A 25,230-nucleotide genomic window follows, 5' to 3' on the forward strand; every position below is an offset into this window, starting at 1 on the left:
GTTTATCCCAGTCTCATCTATTTCCCCTTCCCAGGGCAATCCATGCATTCCTCATAGGATCCTCCTTGTTACCTAGCTTCTCCGGAGCTGTGGATGGTAATTTACTTATCCTTTGCCTTACATCTGGTATCCACTTATGAGTGAGTGCATACCGTGTTTGTCTTTCTGGATCTGGGTTATCTCATTCATGATGATTTTTTTCTAGTTCTACCCATTTGCATGCAAATTCCATGATGTCATTTTTACAGCTGAGTAACATTCTATTGTGTAAATGTACCACACTTTCCTTATCCAGTCTTTGGTTGAAGGGCATCTAGGTTGTTTCCAGGTTCTGGCTATTATGAATAATGCTGCTATGAACACAGTTGAACAAGTATCCTTGTGGTATGATTGAGCATCCTTTGGATATATGCCCAAGAGTGGTATCACTGGGTCCTGAGGTAGATTGATTTCCAGTTTTCTGAGAAGTTGCCATACTGATTTCCAAAGTTTGCACTCCCACTAGCAATGGAGGAGTATTCCCCTTACTCCACATCCTCTCCAACATAAACTTCCTCAGTATTTTTGATCTTAGTTATTCTGACAGGTATAAGATGATATCTCAGAGTTGTTTTGATTTGATGCCTAAGGACATTGAGCAATTTCTTAAATGTCTTTTGGCCATTTGAGATTCTTCTGTTGAAAATTCTTTATTCAGCCTTGTATCCCATTTTTTAAATTGGCTTATTTGATATTTTTGATGTCTAGGTTCTTTAGTTCATTATGTATTTTAGAGATCAGCCCTTTCTCAAACGTGGGGTTGGTAAAGATCTTTTCCCATTCTGTAGGCTGTCATTTTGTCTTATTTACAGTGCCCTTTGCCTTACAGAAGCTTTTCAGTTTTAGGAGGTCCCATTTATTGATTGTTGCTCTCAGTGTCTGTGATAATGGTGTTATATTTAGGAAGTGGTCTCCTGGGACCATGCATCTGAGCCTATTTCCCATTTTGTCCTCTATTAGGTTCAGTGTAATTAGATTTATGTTGAAGTCTTTGATCCACTTGGACTTGAGTTTTGTGCATGATAGATATTGATCTATTTGAATTCTTCTACATCCAGTAATGTTAGCACCATTTGTTGAAAATGCTTTCTTTTTTCTATTTTACAGCTTTGGCATATTTGTCAAAAATCAGGTATTCATAGGTGTGTGGATTAATATCACGGTCTTCGATTTGATACCGTTGGTCCACATATCAGATTTTATGCCAATACCGAACTGTTTTTATTGCTATAGATCTATAGTCGACCTTAAAATCAAGGATGGTGATGCCTCCAGAAGCTGTTTTATTGTACAGGATTATTTTGACTATCCTGGGTTTCATTTTTCCATATGAAGTTGAATATTGTCCTTTCATGGTCTTTGAAGAATTATGTTGGGATTTTTATGGGGATAGCATTGAATCTGTGAATTACTTTTTGTAAGATTGCCATTTTTACTATGTTGAACCTACCTAACTAAAAACATGGAAGTTCTTTCCATTTTCTGAAATCTTCAATTTCATTTTTCAAAGACTTAAAGTTCTTGTCATATAGGTCTTTTATTTGTTTGGTTAGAGTTACCCCAAGATATTTTATATTATTTGTGGCTATTGTAAAGTTTGATATTTCTCTGATTTCTTTCTCAGCCCATTTGTCATTTGTATATAGGACGACTACTAATTTTATTGAGTTAATCTTGTATCCCGCCATATTACTGAAGGTGTTTATCAGATGTAGGAGTTTCCTGATAGAATTTTTGGGGTCACTTATGTATCATCTGCAAATTCTGAAAGTTTGAGTTCTTCCTTCTAATTTGTATTCCCCTTCATCTTCTTTGTTGTCTTATTGCTCTAGCTAGAATTTTGAGTTCTATATTGAATAGATATGGGGAGATTGGACAGCCTTCTCTTGTTCTTGATTTTATTGGAATTGCTTTGAGTTTCTCTCCATTTAATTTGATATTGGCTGTTGGATTGCTATAAATTCTCTTTATTATGTTTAGGTCTTTTCCATGAATCCATGATCTCTCCAAGACCTTTATGTGTTGAATTTTGTCAAAAGCTTTTTCAGCAGCTAATGAGATGATCATGTGTATTTTTTCCAGTTTGTTTAAATGGTGGATTACATTGACAGATTTTTGTATGTTAAACTATCCCTGCATTTCTGGGATGAAACCTACTTGATCATGATGGATGATTTTTTGATATGTTCTTGGATTCTGTTTGCCAGTATTTTATTGAGTATTTTTGCATTAATGTTCATGAGGGAGATTGGTCTGTAATTCTCTATCTTTGTTGCACCTTTTTGTGGTTTCAGTACCAAGGTAACTGTGGCCTCATAAAAAGAGTTTGGCAATGTTCCCTCTGTTTCTATTGTGTGGGACAATTTGAGGAGTATTGGTATTAGCTCTCCTTTGAAATTTGGGTAGAATTCTGCACTGAAACCATCTGGTCCCGGGCTGTTTTTGGTTGTGAGATTTTAATGACTGCTTGTATTTCCTTAGAGGTTATAGGTCAATTTAAATTGTTTATCTGGTCTTGATTTAATTTTGGTATGTGGAACCTATACAGAAAATTGTTCATTTCTTTAAAAATTTTCAATTTTGAAGAGTATAGGTTTTTGAACTATGACCTGATGAATCTCTGGATTTCTTCCATGTCTGTTGTTGTGTTCCCCTTTTCGTTTCTGATTTTATTTATTTGACTATTCTCTCTCTGCCTTTTGGATAAGGGTTTGTCTATCTTGTTTGATTTTCTCGAAGAACCAACTCTTTGTTTTGTTGATTTTTTTTGTATTGTTCTCTTTGTTCCTATTTTATTGATTTCAGTCATCAATTTGATTATTTCCTTGCATCTACTCCTGGGTGAATTTATTTCTTATATTAATCTTATAGAGCTTTCTGGTGTGCCGCTAAGTCACTAGTGTGAGATTTCTTCAGCTTCTTTATGTAGGTACTTAGTGCTATGAACTTTCCTCTTAGTATTGCTGTCATAGTTTCCATAAGTTTGGGTATGTTATGCTTTCATTTTTGTTTAATTCTAGGAAGTCTTTAATTTCTGTCTTTATTTCTTTCTTGACCAGTGGCGATTCATTTGAGTTTTACTCAGTGTTCATGAATTTGTAGGTTTTCTGTAATTTGTGTTGTTGTTGAATTCTAACTTCAAGCCATGGTGAGCTGATAAGATACAGGGATTTATTCCAGTTTTTTTTTTGTATGTGTTGAGATTTGCTTTGTGTCCAAGTATTTGGTCAATTTTAGAGAATGTTCCATGAGGTGCTGAGAAGAAGGTATTTTTTTGGTGGGTGGAATGTTCTATAGATGTCTGGAAAGCCCATTTAGTCATAACATCCATTAGTTACCTTATCTCTCTCTTAAGTTTCTGTTTGGCAAACCTATCCCTTGGTGAGAGTGGGGTGTTTAAGTCTCCCACTATTAGTGTGTAGGGTTTGATGTGTGATTTAAGCTTTAGTAATGTTTCTTTTACATATGTGGGTGCCCTTGTATTTGGGGCATAAATGTTCAGAATTGAGGCTTCATCTTGATGGATTTTTCCTGTGATGAATATGAAATATCCTTCTCTTTTTCTTTTGATTAATTTTAGCTTGAAGTCTATTTTGTTAGATATTAGGATAACTATACCAGCTTACTTCTTAGGTCCATTTGATTGGAAAGTCTTTTCCCAACTGTTTACTCTGAAATAATGTCTTTCTTTGAAGTTTAGGTCTCTTGTAAACGAGCTTGACCTCAAGCTTCCTGTGTAGCCAAGGTTGGCCATGAGCTCTACTGTCCTTCCTTCCTGTACCTCTTAAGGCCAGGCTTGGGGGAGAGTAACATTGTGCCTACCCCCTTTCCTCCCCTCCTGTCCCCTTCTCTTCCCTCCCCTTCCATTTATTGTTTTGTATAAAAATAGTAGCAACAATTGTATTCTTCCTTTATGTTAGAGATAAAAAATAAATTTTCTCTTGATATGTGTGTCCTTTTCATCTTGTTCATATTTAAATGTCCAATACAACATAAGGTTTAAGGTTATATATATCTTTTATGTTAAAAACTCTATATGCAGCAACATATTTAAATTTTATTATTTATAAAAATGATACTATTACAAATAGTTTCCTGGAAATAGTTAGAATTCATGGGTTTATAATTACATAGTCGGTGTTATGTGGCCCACATTGATTTTCCATTCTCCCAATTTAGACATGTCTGAGCGAACCTGGTGGGAACTGTCTCTTATTACAGTAATTTACTACAGAGAAGATCTTTGTGGGAATCTCAAATTTTCAGTCGCCTTATAAGACATTTATTATCTTTGTGGGTGTGTGATGATTACCTGACAACTGAAAAATAATTTCTCTTGACAGCTCTGTAGTTAAAAATGAGTAATTTTGTAATCTCTGGTTGACTTAATAACAATGGAAGCTCTGCTTTCCCATCCTGTTTGGTAAAAAGAAATATGCACTTTGTGGTGTGTGTGTGTGTGTGTGAGAGAGAGAGAGAGAGAGAGAGAGAGAGAGAGAGAGAGAGAGAGAGAGAGAGAGAGGCAGAGAGGGAGAATGTGTTGTAAGAGTTTGTGTGTGTGTGTGTGTGTGTGTGTGTGTGTGTGAGAGAGAGAGAGAGAGAGAGAGAGAGAGAGAGAGAATGTCTGTATGAGAGTGTGTATGTGAGTGTGTATGAGGGTGTGTGAGAGTGGGAGGGAATGGATGTGTGAGTGTATGTGTGTGTGCAAGAGAGAATGTGTTTCTTTTTTTTAATATTGTCCATGTAACTTTACTGTTTTGCTTCTTTCAAGTTTGGTATTTATGTGTTCATATTTTGTTACATGTAATGGTACAGTGATAGAACAGAAGGCATTGATCATGCCAGACGAACAATCTGCCATTACACCACCTCAATGTTTCCTTCACATTTGGCTAGTGAAACAGGTAGACATAAGTTCCAGCTTGGATGTATTCATCTTTCCAGTTAAGATACAGAAAACCTATTTGCTGTCTAGATGACAGAATTATAACATCATCTATACAAATAAGGGCACTGGAATTGTTAATCCCAGAGGTAACTGTGCTCTCCCTCTGTTTTGCTGACCGGCTTTGTGAAACATACTTTTAAGATGTCACTGAGTAATTTACTAAGAGTACAAATAGACTTTACTACCTCCAATTCGGTTGACTGCAGTGAACCCTCAAACAGTCTGCCAGCAAACCCAGTTCTGTAAGCCCTGGATCGTCTGCATTCACAGCATCCAGCTGCTGAAGAGCAGATGGTACGATCCGCCGAGCTTCTGCGTTGCAGCCAGGTGTGCGTCTGCCCTTGAGATAGTTTGCTACTCAGTCTTCTTTCTTGCTTACAGTCCCAGATGTGCCTCTGCACACTGGTGCCGGCAAGTCCATCACAGAAAATACATTGCCGAGAAGGGGATTAGGACAGCGAAGTTTAATCAAGTGCATGGAACAAACAGGATGCTGTTCTGTATGCCTCAGAGAATGTGTGTTTCTGTGAGTATGTGTGTGTGTGTGTGAGAGAGAGATAGTGTGTGTGTGTGTGTGTGTGTGTGTGTGTGTGTGTGTGTGTGTGTAGAAAGAGAGAATGTGTGTGGGGGGAGAGAGAATATGTGTGTGTGTGTGTGTGTGTGGAGAGAGAGAGAGAATGTGTGTGTGAGTGTATGTGTGTGAGAGAGAATATGTGTGTGTGTGTAGAGAGAATGTGTGTGTGTGTGTGTGTGTGTGTGTGAGAGAGAGAGAGAGAGAGAGAGAGAGAGAGAATATGTGTGTGTGTGTGAGAGAGAGAGAGTGAGAGAGTGTGGGGGGGCATGTGTATGTGTGTTTTAGTATGTATGTGTGAGTGTGTATGTGTGCATAACTGTGTGTGAGTGTATACTTATAAAAGTGTGTATTGTGAGTGTATATGTATGTGAGTATGTATATGTGTGTGAGTGTATGTTGTATGAAGATGTGCTTGGGGAAATAGGGATTGAACTCAGGTGTCTACACTGTCTATACTCAAGTGTCTACACTGAGCCAGGATCTCTCCTTTGAACACAGTGCTCACTGTATTTGTGCGGGTTCTGGGATCTGAACTTCTGTCCTTGCCTGTGCCGCAAGCACCTGTAACTGCTGAGCTCTCTCCAGCCTCTAATGAGAATTGTTTTTCTCTTTTATTATGTGTATGTGTGCCCACGTGAGCTTGTGTGCATCACCTGTGTGCACATGCCCCGGGAGGCACATGTTTATTATGTGTGTGTGCGCCCATGTGAGCTTGTGTGCATCACCTGTGTGCACATGCCCCGGGAGGCACATGTTTATTATGTGTATGTGTGCCCACATGAGTTTGTGTGCATCACCTGTGTGCACATGTCTCGGGAGGTGTCCTGCGCTCGGCCTCGCCTGCAAGAACCATGCGGGACATAGGATTCTTCTGCAGAAAGGCTTTAATCCTCTTGGGAGCTAGAGCATAAGCCATATGGCGGAGACCCAGATATGATGGAACCCATCCCTTATAAAGGAAACAGACCCTGTTTCGGACGTGTCACTCTTGGATTGGTCCGCTGCTCCCAGTCCTAGGTGATGCCTCGGGAGTAGGCGGGGACACAGAAGTGGAAAGTTACCAACACGTGTGCGTTCACCTGGCGGTGAAGCCGGATGTCAGCGCCATCTTGTGATGGAGAATGTGGCTGTGGCCTTCTACATCTCCCCCTAATTTTACTTCTTTGCAGAAAGGCAACTCCCTCAGAAGGTAAAGATAGAGGTCGCACTTCCCAAAATAGAAACATTAAAATGGGCTTACACGGAATCTGCCCCTAGGCTCATGACACCTGGAATCTATCCGGCCTGCCCTCTGCCATTTTTTTGGGAAAGGGGAATATATGACAGGAAACCCTTATGCAGAGCGACTTATCTCTCAGAGAGGGCCATTCTCTGTGCGATGCTTTTCAGCTTCATAACCTTCAGGGCTAGCTAAGCCAAGCATTCCACCCTGTGCCATGGACCATAGTCCTAGGGGTGCAGGAGCTGGTTGGCTTAAACCTTATTGCTTTAACATAGATAACCATATATCAGAAGAGGCTCCCTGTTCTAGGGCAGCCAGCACTGTGCAAAAACCATTTTGTCCCTGAGACGTTGGGATTTGAGTCAGCAGACCATCCAGAGGAGAAACATTATTCCATAGCATAGGACCGTTCCAAAACATTTCCACCCCCATCCATTCTTTGAAGTAGGGGATGAAAGACACGACCCAGGACTATAATCCTTCGGCCAAGCTTATGTCCACTCACGTGGAGTTGATTGTCACGATGGACCGTCTCAAGGAGGACAGCAAATCATCAAAATTCTTCTGCAAGATACAAAGACAATTCTCGGGACAAGTTAGCCATTTTTATAAAGTTCTCATATGGTACACTGGTCACATATAAGGCTGGAGTTTTCCATTCATAGTCCAATTGGGCAAGCTGCCATAAGATATCCATCTGTTCTTTATTCTACCTCTAATAGATGTATCCATGGTAGCCTGTTGATCCAGGGCTGTAGCCACTGTGGTAGATAACTGATTGAGGGTCTCTGTTTTTTATGGTATAGGCCGTGCTGCCATTTAAAAAATGTATAATGAACAGAGCATCGGGGGCAGTTCCTTTATTATTCCCCCTTTTTTCAATTTTAACAAGAACTGGTAAGTTTTCCAATCCAATTATCTAGAAGATAACTAGACAATTGCTTAATAATCTGGGATCGCAGGGGCACAACTCTCCAGCTGTATCAAGAAGTCTGTAATATCCAGTTTTTAATTTGAATAACCATGACATTTTGTAACCTGTCTTGAAGATACCCATAGTGTTTAGCAGAAATAACTGACAGGATAAGGGAAACTGATAGCAAGCAATAACTGACAAAACAAGGGGAAATCCAGCAGCACAGCAATGGTACAGCAACAACAACATTGTAATGTACAGCAACAACAGCATAGCAATAACTGACAGACCAAGGGCGGGAGCTGGACCATCCCTCAGGAACCCGCCAGCTCCGCAGCAATCAGGTTAGACAGCTCCATAGCAGAGGCTTTGTCCTCAGGCCTCTGGACAGATGAATCCACAGCATGAATAGTACCCAGATGTATGTCAGCATTTCTAGAAAAAAAAATCTCTCAAAATAACATTTAAGAGTATTAAAAAACTCAGTGTAAAAATTTAGCACAGTCAGTACTGGAATTAGGCTGGTCTTGAACTTAGAGACCTATAAGTCTCTGTTCCAAAGAGCAAATCTTGTTTGTCTGTGCCATTACAGCAGGCCTTAGAATTAAACCATTTTAAATTTGGCACAGATGAGATTATTGCTCCAAAAATATGAGAAAACCGTTTTTCTGTTTCCAGCCTGGAGTCCTAGGATGACGTAGCCATTGGGAATCGAACTTGTAACCTCTGGAAGAGCAGGCAGTGCTCTTAACCTCTGAGCCATCTCTCCAGCCCCCTCTATTCAGATGAAAAAAAACCTCTAGGTCTAGCATTGTTTATCTCATCCATTGCCTCAGGTAATAGGTCCGCCTTTGTTACCTAGGATATGGGTAACCAGGTTGATGCGCTTTTATTATAATAATTATGACCAGCCCTGCCTGAAGTCAGCATCATTTAGCATAGCCAAATGGAACCAGAGCCATTTTAGCCTCAGAGACCAGTACAGTTTTAGGTACATTGTAAGCCTTCTGGCCTGGCTGCTTGTGGCACCGCTCTCATTTTTGGTACTGCTGTGATACCTTCCAGGCCAGGCACCAACTGAGCCGGCGCAATGTGCTCCCCACCATAGCCATAGAGCAAAGCTCCGTTCCAGCTGCCCTCCAGCCCCAGCTGCACCCATTCCGAGCCCAAACCGGTGTATGGAGCAAAGCGGAATTCAGAGAAGCAGGCTTGCTGCTCTGCAATCATTGAAAGGACCTCATTTAATCTTTTAGGGAATTTGGGCACTGTTAGTCTCTCTGGCTGCTTTCTGTTGAATTGGGCCGTTGCATTTTAGGGGTATACATTACAACATTTCAGGAGGTCTCGGTGATTCAAACCACGTGGATTTCAAGCACATACTTAGGCTCCCATTCTCCGTGGAGGCGAAAACAGAGCCTCTCCTCCAAAACATCATATTCTTAAGCCCATGTTTTAAATTTAAACTACCTTTTTTAGCAGTTCCTAAATTTAAATATTTTTCTCCTGTCCAGTATATAAAAAACAACGCAAACGTTCTCTCCCCCATTCTTAGAACCACCGGGGGGGTCATTTTTTTAAATTTTCTTTTCTGTCTCCCCCATTCTTTACCGGAGGGTCATTTTTAACTTATCTGGGTGCGCGCATAACCTCCCACTGCTGCTCAGTTTCTGATATGCTCTCTGGACTTTAGAGCGTACCTCTCTGAGCATGCATGCCTGCAGTTCTGAAATCCTCCTGGTCTCCGGCGGTGTAAAGTTCTTCTTCTTCCCGGGTTTCGGCACCAGATGTCCTGCGCTCGGCCTCGCCTGCAAGAACCACGCGGGACACAGGATTCTTCTGCAGAAAGGCTTTAATCCTCTTGGGAGCTAGAGCATAAGCCATATGGCGGAGACCCAGATATGATGGAACCCATCCCTTATAAAGGAAACAGACCCTGTTTCGGACGTGTCACTCTTGGATTGGTCCGCTGCTCCCAGTCCTAGGTGATGCCTCGGGAGTAGGCGGGGACACAGAAGTGGAAAGTTACCAACACGTGTGTGTTCACCTGGCGGTGAAGCCGGATGTCAGCGCCATCTTATGATGGAGAATGTGGCTGTGGCCTTCTACAGGGAGGCACATGTTTATTATGTGTATGTGTGCCCATGTGAGTTTGTGTGCATCACCTGTGTGCACATGCCCCGGGAGGCACGTGTCCGCGGGTGACACCTGGAATTACGGTAGTTGTGAGCACCTGGTGTGAAGACTGGGAAGCAAACCCAGGTCCTCTGTCCTCTGAAAAGGCAGTAAGTGTTCTTCATCACTGACCCATCTCTTCAGCCCCTAATTGGACAATGTTAAGTGAAATTATAAGACACTGGAATAGCTGGCTACTGGTTCAAGATTTATTTATCATACTGGGTTAGTGATATTGCAGAAGAGACCTCCACATTATAGAAGGGATCTGTCTGAAAATTGTGAGTCAAACAACTTGCTTGGCTATAAAGAGGTGAGGAGCTGAAGAATATTCACACAAAATTCATGTCCCCTGGCACCTGTGGCTGTGACTTTAAACAAGAATATCTCAGATACCATTAGGTTTCATGTCCCCTGGCACCTGTGGCTGTGACTTTAAACATGAATATTTCAGACACCATTAGGTTCCATGAAGCCACACTAGATTCAACACCTGGAGTCCTTGAGAGGAAGGAATTCAGACGGAGACACAGTGACAGACACTGAAAAACGTTTGGTGTGAAGACCCAGGAAGAGATCCGGGTTTCACTGGAGCAGGGAGGTTGTTGGCAGCTGCTGGAGTTAGAAGCCAGGAAAGATTCCTTCCCCGTTCTGCCGGCATCTTTGCGTCAGACTCTGGGTCCAGGAGTGTGAACAATAAATGTCTGTTATCTTGAGCCCACTCAGCCTTTTTCTTATTATTATTTGTTATGTTAACCCAAAGAAACTAGTTCTGAATAGACTTGCCTCTATTTTGTTATAAACAATATAGAAACCATCAGTATATCTAGTGGAGGTCCCTGAGTCCACCACCTTGGAAATGCCCTGCTTCTCAGAAGACTTTAGCACCCTCGTGAGCCGGAGCTGCTGGGAGCCACCGTATCATAGCCCACACTTTATTTTCCATAACCGACGTTACGTAGGGAGAGCAGCAGAAGGAAGGACGCCTGCATGGCAGTTAAGCAGATGTGGAGCTAGCTGTGTCCCTGGGGGGCTGTTTGTTGTGTAAGCAGGAGCTCGGGAAGTTATCTGCCCAGTTTTGTGATGGTCTTCCTCTCCTAGCAGCATTAGGTCCTGCCTTATCGCTTCTGTTCATCTCACAGCAGGTTCTGCCTGCTTCTTGTAGGTGAAATTTTTGCTACAGTAATGCTTCATGTAGGCCTTTCTCTCTGGTAGAATCCATGAATCATTTTAAATGAAACCTTTATTTTTGGTCAGGTGATTTTAACTCATTAATTTTTGAAATGTTTTCTTTCTTTAATTCCTTCCTTCCTTCCCCCCCCTCGCTCTCCCTCTCTCCCTCTCTCTCAAATTGAAAATAGCCTCCCCCCCCACATACTATATCCTGGTCACAGTTTCTCACCCTCCACTCATCCCTGCTCTCTCCACGTCCCCTTCCTTCTAGATCCACACCCTTTCTGTCTGTCATTAGAAAAAAGAAAGCAGGCTTCCAAGGGATAATAATAAACTAAAATACAACAAGATAAAACAAAACTAAATTTACTGGAGTAGAAGAAAACAAACAGAAAGAGCCCAAGGAAAGGCACGTGAGGCTGATAGAGACGAAGAGACCTATTGTTTGCACGCCGAGGAATCCCGTAAAAAGACTAAACTGGAAGTCCTAATAAACGTGCCAAGAACCTATAAAGTTAAATAAAATTAAAATAAAAATTAAGATTAAAGAAAGCCCTGACGTCATGTTTTGAGATACGTTGATGCCATCTTGATGCTGCGAGATAAGCTGGTGCCCGCAATGACAGCACTGAGCTCATTTCCCGTTGGCCACCTATTGCTGGGCATGCAGCTGCCCTATCAGTAGCTTGTTCCTGGGTGAGACTCACTTAGAGAAACTACCTTTTCATTTGCAAGTTGTTGACAGTTTGAGGTGGCTGCTGGGTCAGGAATGGGGCTGTGTCTCCCTCTCCCAGTAGGTCTAAGACCCCATCTGTTTTAGGCTTGTGCCGGCGCTGTGCATGCTGGTTCTACCCTAGGTCCCGGTGCTCTCTTGTCTCAGGGTCTTAGTCGCCGAAACAGTGTGGGGTATGGATTTCTTCTCGTAGAGTGTGCCATAGTCAAATCAGGTATTGATGGATGACTACCACAAGCTTTGAGCCACCTTTGCACTAGCCTGTCTTGCCAGCAGGACACCATTGTAGATCAAAGGGTTTGTGGCTGGCTTGGTGTTTAGGTTAATCTTTTGGTAGCCTGCAGAGTGCCCTCCTGTACCGAGGATGCTGGAGCATAGGGGTGACAGCTCTATAGGCAGCAACTTGACTTCTCCATGTTCAATGGCTTGTGTTAGTGTTGTCTTCAGCTGTGTGGTTTAGCTGTCAGTTTGTGGAGAGTAACCTATAGTCTTGTCAGTAGTATGTGTTGTTTGGGGGATCATAGGATCCCTTTGACCAATAATGTATAACCCAGTGCTTGTACTAGGAGCTTTATTTGAATGCAAGAGATGCCTAGTTGGAGCTCCGTCTCCCCATTATTTGGCAATTTTATTTAGATCCCTTTCATATATCTGTATTTTTTTTGCGAAGCTTCTCCTGTATTAGGTTTTCATACCACATCTCAAGTGGCTCTTAATTTTATTGCTTCTCCCCATATTCCCTCCCCTTCTTTCCTGTCCCTCTCTTCACTTGATCCTCCCATTCCAGTCCCGCCGCCCACATCTATCCTTAGCTATCTATTCTGTTTCTGTTTCCTAGGGAGATCTATTTGCCCACCTCTAGTCCCTTACGCTATCACCCACCCTCTGTGCTTCTACAGATTGTAGCTTGGTTATCATTAGCTTTGTAAACAGATATGTAACCAAATATATATGTACCATATATAACTGGGTCTAGGTTACCTCACTCAGGGTCTAGTTTACCTTACTCAGGATGATTTTTTTTCTACTTTCATCGATTTACCTGCGAATTTCATGATTTTTTAAAATTGCTGAGTAACCTGCTACTGTAAATGTACATTTTCTTTATCCATTCATCTGTTAAGGGATATCAAAGTTTTTCCAGTTTCTGTCTATTATAAATAGAGCATCATTGAACTTGGTTGAGCAAGTGTTCTGCGGTAGGCTGAAATGTCCTTAGGGTATTCGCTCAAGAGATGTGTAAGCTGGATCTTAAGTTAGACCTTAAGTTAGATTCTTCCTGGGAATCAGCCACACTGATTCCCAAAGTGACTGTATGTGTTTGCACTCCCAACAGCAATGGATGTGTGTTTCCCTTCTCCATATTCTCACCAGCATGAGCTGTCATTATTTTCTTTTTATTGATCTTAGCTATTGTGAAGGGTATAAGATAAAATCTCAAACTAGTTTTGATTTGCATTTCCCTGATGGCTGAGGATGTTGAACATCTCTTTATCAGTCATTTGAGTTTCTTCTATTGAGAATTCTCTGTATCCCACTTTTTATTTGGGCTATTTGTTTTCTTGATATCCAGTTTTTGAGCTCCTTATATATTTTGGATGTTAGTACTCCTTCATAAATGATTGCTACATTTTCCCAGGCTTATCAATAAATACAAAACCAGTCCAGACCAGGAATGTAGCAGATACAGAGTCCTGAGTCCAGTCCCTAGGACCAAAAACCAGTACAACTATTAAAAAAAAAACCAAAAAACCTTCACTCTAAACCATTTCTCTCTCTCTCTCTGTCTCTTCCTCTTTCTCTCTTTCCTTCCTTTCTTCCCTCCCTCCCTCCTTTCCTTCCTCCCTCCCTCCCTCTCTCCCTTCTTTTCTCTCTCTGTCTCATTTTGATATTGGACCTTTCTATATAGTTCCGGCTGGCCTGAAATGTTCAGCCCCCATGCCTCTGTACGGCCAAGTGCTGAGATTCCAAGTGCGCAGCAACACATCTGGCTTTGGAATTAGTCATAACAAAGAATAAGATTCATAGCTCAGGGGACACTGTAGCATTGCTCGCTCAGGAAATGCGACCCCCGCTCTCTCCCTCCTTTCTTCCCTCCTTTTATCTCTCCCTCCCTGTACACACAAGCAATTTAGTGTATTTCATTTTGTTAGGTTGTGAAATCCGCTGTATCCCCTGGTGAGGCATCTTAAGTAGGCATGATGCCTGTTTAACTGACGTGCAACCTGAGATTCACAGCATGCCTCTCTTTAAAAGGATGCTTGGGACTATGAATACACTTCAGGAATATGGTAATCTGAAAGAGACATGGTCTGCTTGATCAAGAAAGATAGAAGCAGGAATGTAGGAAGAGGAGATAAAGTACAGTATTAAAAACTACAATATCTAGGAAAGGATGAAAAATGGGAGAAGTGGGGGGCCTGAAAAGGCTTTTGGTGAATGTGATTCTAGCCCCTTTAAAGCTGGAAAAGTTACTGAATTTCCACTTGAGGATCTGGGGGAGGGGCAAATGGCCATGACCCTGATGCTTTGCTCCAGTGGGTTTTCTACTTTGGGTTTTTATCATTTTATAATCCAGACTCCTTTTGTGTTATCTCATTTTGTTTATAATGAATTGTAATTTTCTTTTGAGTGGGTTGACCAATGAAAGTATTGGTATGACTTTGAATTTCCTAGAATGAAAATATACGGTAAGTTTTTTTTTTTTATCCAAACAAACCATTAAGTAGACACAAAGGTAGGGACCTTCTTTTAAATACTACTGTCTAATTAGTTAAAACTAAACATTTGTACTATCATGACTGGGTTATTGTATCAAGAAGTATGGAGAAGGTTTCCAGCACAGTGGATTTATTTCTTGAACAAAATGACAGCAAGGGAAAAGCACTATGACTGGCAGCCAGATGTGGAGCCCATCTCTGCGAGGATATATTGATTTTTCTACTTTTCTACAACATATGCCTTAGATTATTATATAGGATATGTAATGCCTACTTACACAGTAGCTGACTCCTTAAAGTCAGATGAAGGTCTGGAGAATTTTACACTTGGTTAGATTTGAGGAAGTTGGTGTACGTTGGTGGATGTTATTGAAACATGGGATTCTAAGTGTGTGTGTGTGTGTGTGTGTGTGTGTGTGTGTGTGTGTGTGTATACACATGCACACCATAGCATGTGTGTGGAGGTCAGAGGACAACTTCCAGGACTTGGTTCTCTCCTCCCACCATGTGCGCCCTGGAGACTACACTCTGGTCCTCAGGTGGGACAGCTCATGCCTGCTCCCCATGCCATCTCCCTGATACAAAACACATAAGTTTAAGTAGAATGCAGTTTCTTAAGTTCAGTTACAATGTATAGTATAAAATATATATGTGTATAGAAGTATAATTGTATTTGTCTCTCTAATTGACTGAAATTTAAAATGCACTTGTTGTTTGACTGACTTGGTCAACATTCCTGTGTATAGACTGTCACAAGTACATATAAACACACTGGAAAGTGTTTGTTGCATCATTGTTTATGGCAGCAAACATTTATCCAACCATGTGTTAGGACAGGACGATCGTGAATTATTTTCATCCTACAGTGGGATACCATGCCACTATTGGAAGAATGAGTGATGATATAGGAAGATGTCAGGATTGCTTTAAGGGAAACACAAATTAGGCAGAATGCTGGAAATAGTATCGAACCATTTGTGTATTGGAAAGGATTTTTTTTTTAATTTTTTTCAACAATATAATTTGATCATGTTTCCCCTACCTTGAAGCCTCTTATTTCCTCTCCACCTTCCTACCTACCCAACTTCATGTTCTTCCTCTCTCATTAAAAAAAAATCCTACAAAACACAAAAACTGAAATCAAAACATGCAAAAAAAAAGCCTAGTAAGACAAAAACAAACAAAAAACCATCCCCCCATACACACATACAAAAGAACAGGAAAACAACATTGAATTTGTTTTGTGTTGGCCTACTGCTTCTGGACATGGGGCCTGCCCTGGAGTGTGGTTGATAAGCCCACTGACACTCCATTGTAAGACGTGGATTTTCCCTTCGTCAGCAGGCATCATCAATTACAAATAGCTTCTTAGTCAGGGGTAGGACTTTGTGTCCACGTCCCCTCTCAGTTCTGGTCCCCTTCTGGCTTGAATCTGTGCGGGTCTTATGAACCCTGCCACAGTCCCTGTGAGTTCTTATGCGCCGAAGTCTCGTTGTGTCTGGAAGGGATCTGTTACCTCAGGCTCCTGCAATCTTTTTGCCACTTCTGCACAGATCCCTGAACCTTGCGAGGAGAGGTTTGATGAAGATATCCCGTTTAGGGCTGAGTAATCCAAGCTCTCTCACGCCTGCGTATTACCCAGTTGTGATGTCTTATATACTGTGGATCACAATGAACTGCAAGAAAAAGCTTCTAGTTGAGTGACGCGCTGATCGATGGCTACAGCACTGTGTTCTTAGGGGTCATTTTACAGCTCTATACCTTTAGCAGAATAATCACAAGTTCTCCCAAGGTCCATGACTTAGGTAGTCTCGGGTTTTTGGCCACTTTAGCAGTGTCAGGCATGGGTTCATCTCATGGAGTGGACCTTTAGTCCTTTGAGAAAGTGGTTGGTCAAAGCCATCACATTCTGTCATTCTTGCACCAGTACGTCTTGCACGTTGGTTGCTGTTACAGGTCACAGTGTTTGCAGCTAGCTGAGTGATAATTATGATTATTTTTCTCCTCTGGTAGCATGCATGGTGCCTTCCAGGGCCAAGAGCTTGTCAGCAGGGGTTAAGCTTCTAGTTGGGTACCAGCTCAACTTCTTCATGTTTGATGATATAAATAAATGTTGGCTTCAGCAACAGGGTCTTACCAACAGGTTGTGAAGAGCAATCAATAACACTGGCGGTAGCCTGTGATGTTTGGGGAATGTATCTCTGGGACTCCTTTGGCCAACAACTCAATAAGATATAACCCATTTTTTCACAATAGAAGTTTTACTTGGTTGAATAAGATATCTAGTTGAGGCATTGTCTCACCCATTATATGATGACTCAATTTAAATTCCTCTCATATATTACCTATTTTGGGAACTTCTACAGTAGGTTTCCGTATGGTTTTTCAAAAGTTCTTTAGTGTCAGTTGTCCCCCCCCCCCATTCTCTCTTTACCCAGCTCTCCCATCTCTTTCCCTTTTTCCTCTCCTAGTCTAGTTTCCCGTACATCTCCTCATAACCTATGTTCTATTTCCCTGTCTTTGGAAGATCCTCTCCTCCCCTCTGGTCCCTTACTAGGTACCTAACTTCTGTGATTATTTGGATTGTAACACACATAACAAAAACTTAAAAGTTGACGTTCAAATATAAGAGAAAACATACATATTTATAAGCTGTATAGGGATTACAGCATTTCTTTTAGGGTTGATATTAGAATTTATTCCTTATATAGATATTCCATATATGCATAGTATATACACAAACTATTTCAAAAAGGCTTATTTTTTGGTGGTAAGTATGGTTTGCACAATGTACATAAAGGATGCAAGTTACTTTTTACTATAAGTGGTATAAATTCTTAGCACTTTTATCCTAGATGTATATTATCTAAAAATAACAAAAAATAGTCCTTAAAATATAAAATCATTTGGTCATTTATATTAGTAATAGGACATAAATGAATTAAAATGCTTCATTATCATTAAAGTCTCCAGTTTGGAATAATAAATATTATCATATATATTGAAGGAAAATAAAGTTCATTACTTTACTTCTTCTTTTATTTGTTTATTACCTTTTATGTTTATGGGTATTTTGCCTGCATGTATGTTTGTACATCGTGTTCATGTGGTACTTGCAGTGTGAGGAAGAGGACATCAGATCCCGTGGAACCAGAGTTACAGATGGTTGTAACCACGTGGGTGCTGGGAACTGAACTCAGGTCTTCTGCTGGAGCATCTAGTGTTCTTAACCACTGAGCCACCACTCCTGGTTTCCTTGCTTCCTCATTTGAATAACTGGGCCAGAAGGTGGTGGCACATGCCTTTAATCCCAGCACTACGGTCGGGGGGAGGGGGAGAGGCAGGCAGAATCTCTGAGTTCAAGGCTAGCCTGGTCTACCAGACCAGGCACCAAAACTACAGAGAAACCCTGTCTCAAAAAAAAAAAGTAAAAAGAAAAAGTGAATAATTGTTGATTTACGGTAAATAGCATCTGATAAATTTAAAATGCTAAAGTGAGTTCTTACCAATATTTGGAAGTATTACATATGCTATCAATGAGAGCTTTATAAATTCAACTGGAGCTGGGCAGTGGTGGTGCACGCCTTTAATCCCAGCACTCGGGAGGCAGAGGCAGGCCGATCTCTGTGAGTTCGAGGCCAGTCTGGTCTACAAGAGCTAGTTCCAGGACAGGCTCCAAAGCTACAGAGAAACCTTGTCTTGAAAAACCAAAATGAATGAATGAATGAATGAATTCAATTCGAATAACCCAGGCCGATGAGCTCTCTCTCTCTCCTGTTTATGCTTCTCTTTAAAGCGTCATGGACTCACTCAATAGTGAGTCAGCCATGTTGAGTTCCTCTCTGCATGTCTCTGATCATAAGCTGTTTTTTGATAGACTCCTGTTTTTTTCTGAATTGTAAATTAGTGGAAGATTCTTTTCTATTGTCTAATCATCTAACTTTTCCCCAGTGTAGTAAGGGGGTGCTCTTTAAAAATTGAATTGTTTGACCTCCTTATAATTATACAGTGACACATTTCCAGACTGGGTATTTAAAAAATAATGTTTAATAACTTATAAAATATTTTTATGGGCTGTTCCACTGGCATATTCTCATACAGTGGCTGCTGATTTCTATTCTTTTCTGATCTGAAACCATAATTATTGTGATTAGCTTCCTTTTCATCTTTCCTCTTTCTTCTTTCTTCATGTGTTACTGTTGACTTCTGAGACCTCTTAGGAGAAAAATCTATGCTTGGGTTGATCATTGCTGAGTTGAAAACTTCAAAGAGCTTTCTCTCTGTGTCCAGGCCACCTCAGTCACAGTTGACCTTTTCTTGTCTGGTCCATATGAAGCTAGTGTTCTGATTTCAGGTAGAACCAGATATGCTCACAAAATAAGAACTATCTGAATCATGTGTTTGCCTGAACACTTGTAATGGGCTATATGGACTGTTCACCATTCTCATAGCCCAGGGGAGAATATTTAGTAGAGTAGAATATGAGAAAAATGTGCAGTAAATCAGTCTAGGAGAAAACTTAGACTTGGAGTGCATAAATCACAAGTTCTAGATCCAACTCATATATAGTGTTGGGAAAAGACTACAGGATTTGTAGTCATCCAAAGTTTGCATCTCTACTTGGCGACTTTGAGCGTGGACAGACAGCCTTGATTCTTAAAAGTTATAGCCTTTCAGAGAGCCAAGTGGTGGAGTCAGTTCCAATGGCTACAGCTACGAAGCACTCCTTCATCTAAGGCTCAGGGAACGTTGTGGAAAGATTTTAAGAGCCAGAGAATCAGGGAGTTTGCTGCGAGCTTGTTTCTCATAACCATATAAGAAGCTAAACCCATAAAGATTCTGAACGATTAACTGTGATCTGAACAAGGATAGCATGGGTAGACATACCACTTACAAGCTGGGTAGTTAGAGGCCAGAAAGAGGAGGTTGGGAAGCTGGCTGGAAAGTTTCCTATCTGGCCTGAACTTGGTCATTGCTGGGCATTATAGAATGTTGGGGTGGTCAGTAACATCTTAATATTTCTTGGGGTTCATTGAAGAATCTAGGGGAACAAGTTAATTTACTTCTAGAAGTCAAATTGGGGTCATTACTGAAATTGTCACAGTTCAGCCAAAATGGAGGCGTTCACAAGATACCATTGCCCTGGCAACAGTAGGGTCAGGGACTGCGCTCTGCCATTTTACTGGAATTCTCCAAAGCAGAGTGTTCCCAGCTACTATGGGATTATCTCAGAAGCAGTGGCAGGCGTCAGGCTTTCAGCCCTGTTGCCTCCTGTGTCCTCTGATTCTTCCCTGTTAACTGGCCAGCACGGGGTATTTTAATAGGCTTGGTCCTTAAGGCAGACTAACGCGGGTAACATTTCCACTTCATCTACTCATTCCTTCAGGCCTCTCTTTCACTTTTTCCTTTTTTTTAAAATCTCTGAATATCAATTTAATGACAGGCTTTCTGCTACAGAATAAATAAGTTAGTGGGTGAATGGGAAAGGCGATTTAGAGCAGAGGTTTCCGAACTTTTATGTGCACATAAATCACCCGTAGACTGTGTTAAAATGCAGATTCTGATTTGTAGGTCTGCTGCGACAAGGGCTCTATATTTTGAAGCTGCTCCACGGCGCTGTGTTCTTTGGACCATTCTCTCACTGCCGAGTGTTTCAAGACAACACCATAGGATGCAGCTCATCTGTGTACCCTTTCTTTTCCAGTTGTACTGAAAGAATTGCATTCAGTTGATGACCAGTTGCAGAGGGAACTTTAAACTCTACCCCCAGACTGTTAGAAGAAAAGCAATTCCCAACTTGAGAAAGAACACTATAAACTTGATGCGAACCCCACAAAAGCAGATCTTTTCCTCCATCACAGGAATCCGATGACTCTCAAGTGATGCCCGTTTCTTTTTGTTCAGCTGGATGCTAAATTACCCTGCAGTGTTGCTCAGAATGGAATCCCTCAGAACTGGGAGATAGGTTATTAAACCTATCCTGGCGCATGGGCCACACGCTTATCTCAGCATTTTGGCTGCTGTAACATCTGCATAAAAGCAAAGCTAAGTCCACCTTTATTCCCCTGCCTTCTGATTTGGCGTCTGCTCAATAGACACGTTCATAAATAATTCTGTTGGAACTGGCTGGACAATGCTAATCTGGGTGATGAAGCCCCGTGCAGCGTATATGGAGGTGCGGTGTAAGAACGCGTCTGGGGCCAGGCTCATGCCCTCTCTTTCTGTTTCCAGGGAGGAGAACACTGTTACTACCAGGGCCAGATCCGAGGGAACCCTGGCTCGTTTGTTGCCCTGTCAACTTGCCACGGACTCCAGTAAGTGTCACGTGATTATTTTTACATTTGCTGTTTAACATGTTTAAAGTATTAGTTATTAAAATTTTGGGAGCCAGAGACTTTGAAATTATGCCGCCATGTAGTGATACTTGGAGAGTTTTTTTTTTTAGTTTCATCTAGATATAGACTGGAGTGGCTTGGGTTGCTTTGTTTTCTGCTCCTCAAAACCAATTCAACCCTCTACTCTTTCTTGATTTGAGTCTTTCTATTTTCCTGAAATGATGGAAATTCTAGCAGATGAACATCCAAGGCTCTCTGCACAGAAAACAAAGATGACCTCAGAAGCTCTGTGTTCAGCAGGACCCTCATAACTCACAGCACCGTGGGAGGGGACACACACGCGCATGGAGCTCCGAGGGCGAGTTTGCCTTTCCCTGCTTCCTTTCTCACGACCTTCCCCTCACAGAATGTTTGCTGATGGCGAACATGGGAATACACTGCGGCGCGCTTCCTGACCAGCAGGAATGAACGCCACGAAAAACGAGAATTCCTTCCCTGATCACGTCTTTATTCGGAGCACTTGATTGAGGAAAATTGGGGGAAGGGAAGAGAGAGTGCAGGGACGAGAGAAAGCTTAGAGAGAGGAGGCAGAGCCCAGAGGCAGCTGCTTTTAAACGGTGGAGAGGCTTGAATGCTGTCCTGATTGGTTGATGCCATTCTGCTGGTCTGCGCATGTGCAGGCAAGGGTTCTCAGCCCCACGTGGCTAAGCCAGGTATGGACTTGTATACCTCCAAATTGCAGGACCACCTGTGCCTTCAGGTGGCTCCCTACAATACACCTCTCTCCGTCCTGTCCGGGATGGTGATGCATTTGTTTACGGCCTCTTGAGAACTACCAGTTCATCTCCGAGCATCCTGTTTAGACTGAGTCATTTGATTCTTTCTGGTGTGTTTTACTTTGTTTGGTTTTGTTGTTGTTGTTGTTGTTTGTTTGTTTGCACAGAGTGAGCTAAGACAATTACTTTTAAGTTTTGTGCTAGATATTCTTTTTGTAGTGAGTTGGAAAATGTGGCCTTTTCCATATAATCAACTGGTACTGTGAGCCGCTGTGTGTCCGTCACTAGAAACATTACAACAATTTTAGCTTGGGTAAATCTTGAGATCTCAGTGTAGTAGTATGCAGGGCAAATGTAGCCTGGCTTCATCTTGTGGAATATTATAGATATATTTAAGTATTTTTTTTGAGAAAGTAAAAATAACTAACACCAGGGCTAGAAACAGACGGAGAATTGGCGCTGAAGGACAGGTAGAGCCCGAGCTCCCCCAGGGAGCCACCTGCAGCAGGTGGAGTGGGCCCTGCGGCATGCTTTCGGAGAACCTTGAGTGGGTGTCAGGTCTGAAATCTGCAGTGGCAATGGAATGAGAAAGGCTGGAGAGTCTGGTTAGTGACCCAAGTGACAGCTCTGGCCAAGCTCTGGAGAGAGGTCCGTTAGACAGACAGACAGACAGACAAACTGCCAGGGTGAGTAGATGGCCAGAGGTCAGGGGCCGTGCACATGCTTGATGCAAAGCTTCTTGCTTCTTTTTTTTATATTTATTCATTTATTATGCATGCAATATCTGCCTACATGTGTGCCTGCAGGCCAGAGAGGGCACCAGATCTCATTACAGATGGTTGTGAGCCACCATATGGTTGCTGGGAATTGAACTCAAGACCTTTGGAAGAGCAGGCAATGCTCTTAACCACTGAGCCATCTCTCCAGCCCCCAAGCTTCTTGCTTCTTATGACAAATAAATGCATATTTATTTTGCATATGTTCCTCGAGTGAAGAGAGATTAGTGACACGGCATCTTTGCCTTGATTTTCTTACGCGATGCAAGAAATGTTGAAATCACTGTCGTTGTAAAAGTGGTGTACCTTATCTCCACACAGCAGGCCTGTAGGCTTGGTATGTTTGATCTTGCTGATGTTTATATTGGCAAACATGTGTTGGAAGGAAGAGTGATATAAAAATAAGAGACCTTCCCCACCTCTGTCTTACTCACAGAATCTCAGCCGAGGTCACAGTGAGCATTGTGCTCACTGCTCTCCGGTTTGCGTCCCAGTTTCCCAAATGGACAGTGTCTGAGACCCTGGAGGAAGCCATGAGCTTCTCCTATGGGCTCTGCTGGGCATGCGTGTCTAAGGCAAGAGCTGGTTCTAGCCTTCCACAGTCCTCTAAGGAAGGTGGGAACTGTAAACAGCGCCTCTCAGGATCCTGCCTCAGTTGCTTTAAGTTAGTATATTTCGTATCTACCTTTACAAACTCTTTCACTTAAAACTAAGCAAAGTGAAATTAATAGAAAAGTCCATGATGTGTCTCCAGGTACTAACAGAACTGTGTGCTATGGTGCTTAGGCTTTCTTAGATGGTATAGACATGGTTCGTACTTTTTTTTACCGATGAACTGTATTATCATCGTGATTTTACTTCTGAACACAATTGCTTCTAGAATATGTTGGAGGATATTGCCGAACATTAAATAGGTTATCTCAGTATAATGGTTTAGGTATAAGCCATATTACTACATACAGAATTCATCTATTATGAATGACCAAGTACATAATGAGGTTTATTCATGTTTCTGATTCACTGCATTTAGTTGAGGAACATAAAATGGGAAAGTTATATTAATAATCTTTTCTCATAGAGTCTATAGGGTACATTTTTACAAATTCAAAGGATTGATACCAATATTTCGGTCCATGTATGTTTGATGGTATTGCAAAATCTTGTAACTATAGGAACCTAAAAAGATGAGATCAAATATAAGTTTATTGCCCTCTTGTGGAAATTTGTGAAAATGACTGTTTCCTTTCAAAGTCTTATTTTAATTCAGCTTTATAGCAACTTAGCGCTACTGTTCTGTAGTTATTTACTTCTATCTATAGGGTGTAATTGCTTTAGGCTTAGCATGTGTAGAATTTATGTCATAGTGTAAAGCTGTCAACCCGCAAAGCAAATGAAACAGTTGTTTTACTATTATTTATTATTATTAATGTATTAGTAAAAACATGTTGTTATGAGGAATCAGAATATTTTTATTTTATTTTATTTTTATTCTCATACATTACATTCTGACCGCAGTTTCCTCTCTCTCCACTCCTCTTAGTACCCCCCACAACCTCTCCCCTCCCTAGATGAACTCCTCCTCTATGTCCTTAAAAAAAAGAACACACTGGTGATGTGGTGGCACACACCTTTAATCCCAGCACTCAAGAGGCAGGGCAGAGGGATCTCTGTGAGTACGAGGTCAGCCTGGTCTACGGAGAGACTTCCAGGACAGCCACGACTGTTACACAGAGAAATCCTGTCTTGAACTCCCTCCCCCACACAAAAATGAGCAGGCCTCCCAGGGATACCAGCTGAACATAGCATAACAAATTACAATAAGGCTAGGCACAAACCTTCCCATCAAGGCTGCATGAGGGACCAGAAGAAGGGAAAAGGTTCCGAGTACAGGCAGGAGAGTCAGGGACACGTCCACTCCGACTGTTAGGAATCCCAGAAGAACACCAAGCTGCATAGCCATGGCGTCTATTCAGAGGATCTAGGTTAGAACCATACAGGGGCTGTGCTTGTTGCTTCAGTCTCTGTGAGCTCCGATGATCTCTGCTTAGTTGATTCTGTGGGTCCTGTTCTCCTGGTGTCCTTGACTGCTCTGCTCCTACAATCCTTCTTCCCCTTCTCTCTGTGGGGTTCCCCCGGCTCCACCTAGTGTTTGACTGTGGGGCTTTGCACCTGCTCCCGTCGGTTGCTGAATGATGCCTCTCTGATGCCAACGGGGCTAGGCAGGTGTCCGTGAGTACAGCAGAGTTTCATCAGCCATCCTTTCAGCCAGTTGTGTTTGTTCCTGTCCTGGGTTTCTAGGCTGTCTGACTTCTGGTTCTTGGCCATCCAGGCCGACCAGGCGTGGGCTTCCTCCTGTGGCCTGGGCCTCTGGGCACTCCCACATTTCTGTGCCACCATTACCTTAGCAAATATTGCAGAGAGGACAGACTGGAGGTTGAAGGTTTTGAGGCTGGGTTGATGTCCCATCCCACCTCTGGGAGCCTTACCTGGTTATAGACGGCAGTTTGAGCTCTGTATCCCCCGTTACTAAGAGGCTTCACTAGGGTCACTCTTGTAGATTCCAGGGAGTTTCCACTGTACTAGGTTTCTAAATAATTTCCCAAATGGTTCCTCAACTCCAGTCTGTTCGTCTAGTACTCTTCCTCCATCCCACCCTGACCTGATCCATCTCATACCCACCCCTACCCATTCCCAGTCCACCCATAAACTCTGTTCTATTTCCCCTTCCTAGGGAGAGCCACAGGTGTCCTCTTGAACCGTCCTTGTTATTTAGCTTCTCTGGGTCTGTGGATTGTAGCATGGTTATCGTCTACTTTGTATCTAATATCCACTTATGATATTGAAAA

At 42.0% G+C, this 25,230-nt stretch overlaps 1 protein-coding gene across 20 annotated transcripts in view; it reads left to right on the top strand.

The window, feature by feature from the left end:
* The window catches only part of Adam22 (ADAM metallopeptidase domain 22), a 218,330-nt gene that overhangs the window by 118,451 nt on the left and 74,649 nt on the right, over nucleotides 1-25,230 (top strand). For all 20 annotated transcript variants that reach the window (XM_085684035.2, XM_085684020.2, XM_048433607.3 and 17 more), the window contains exon 5: nucleotides 20,729-20,811. In XM_085684035.2, the coding sequence (XP_085540161.2) occupies nucleotides 20,729-20,811 (83 nt within the window). The remainder of the gene's footprint in view (nucleotides 1-20,728; nucleotides 20,812-25,230) is intronic.

This window comes from Myodes glareolus, chromosome 27 (assembly GCF_982192425.1).
Source record: "Myodes glareolus chromosome 27, mMyoGla1.1, whole genome shotgun sequence".
NCBI classification, from domain to species: Eukaryota; Metazoa; Chordata; class Mammalia; order Rodentia; family Cricetidae; genus Myodes; species Myodes glareolus.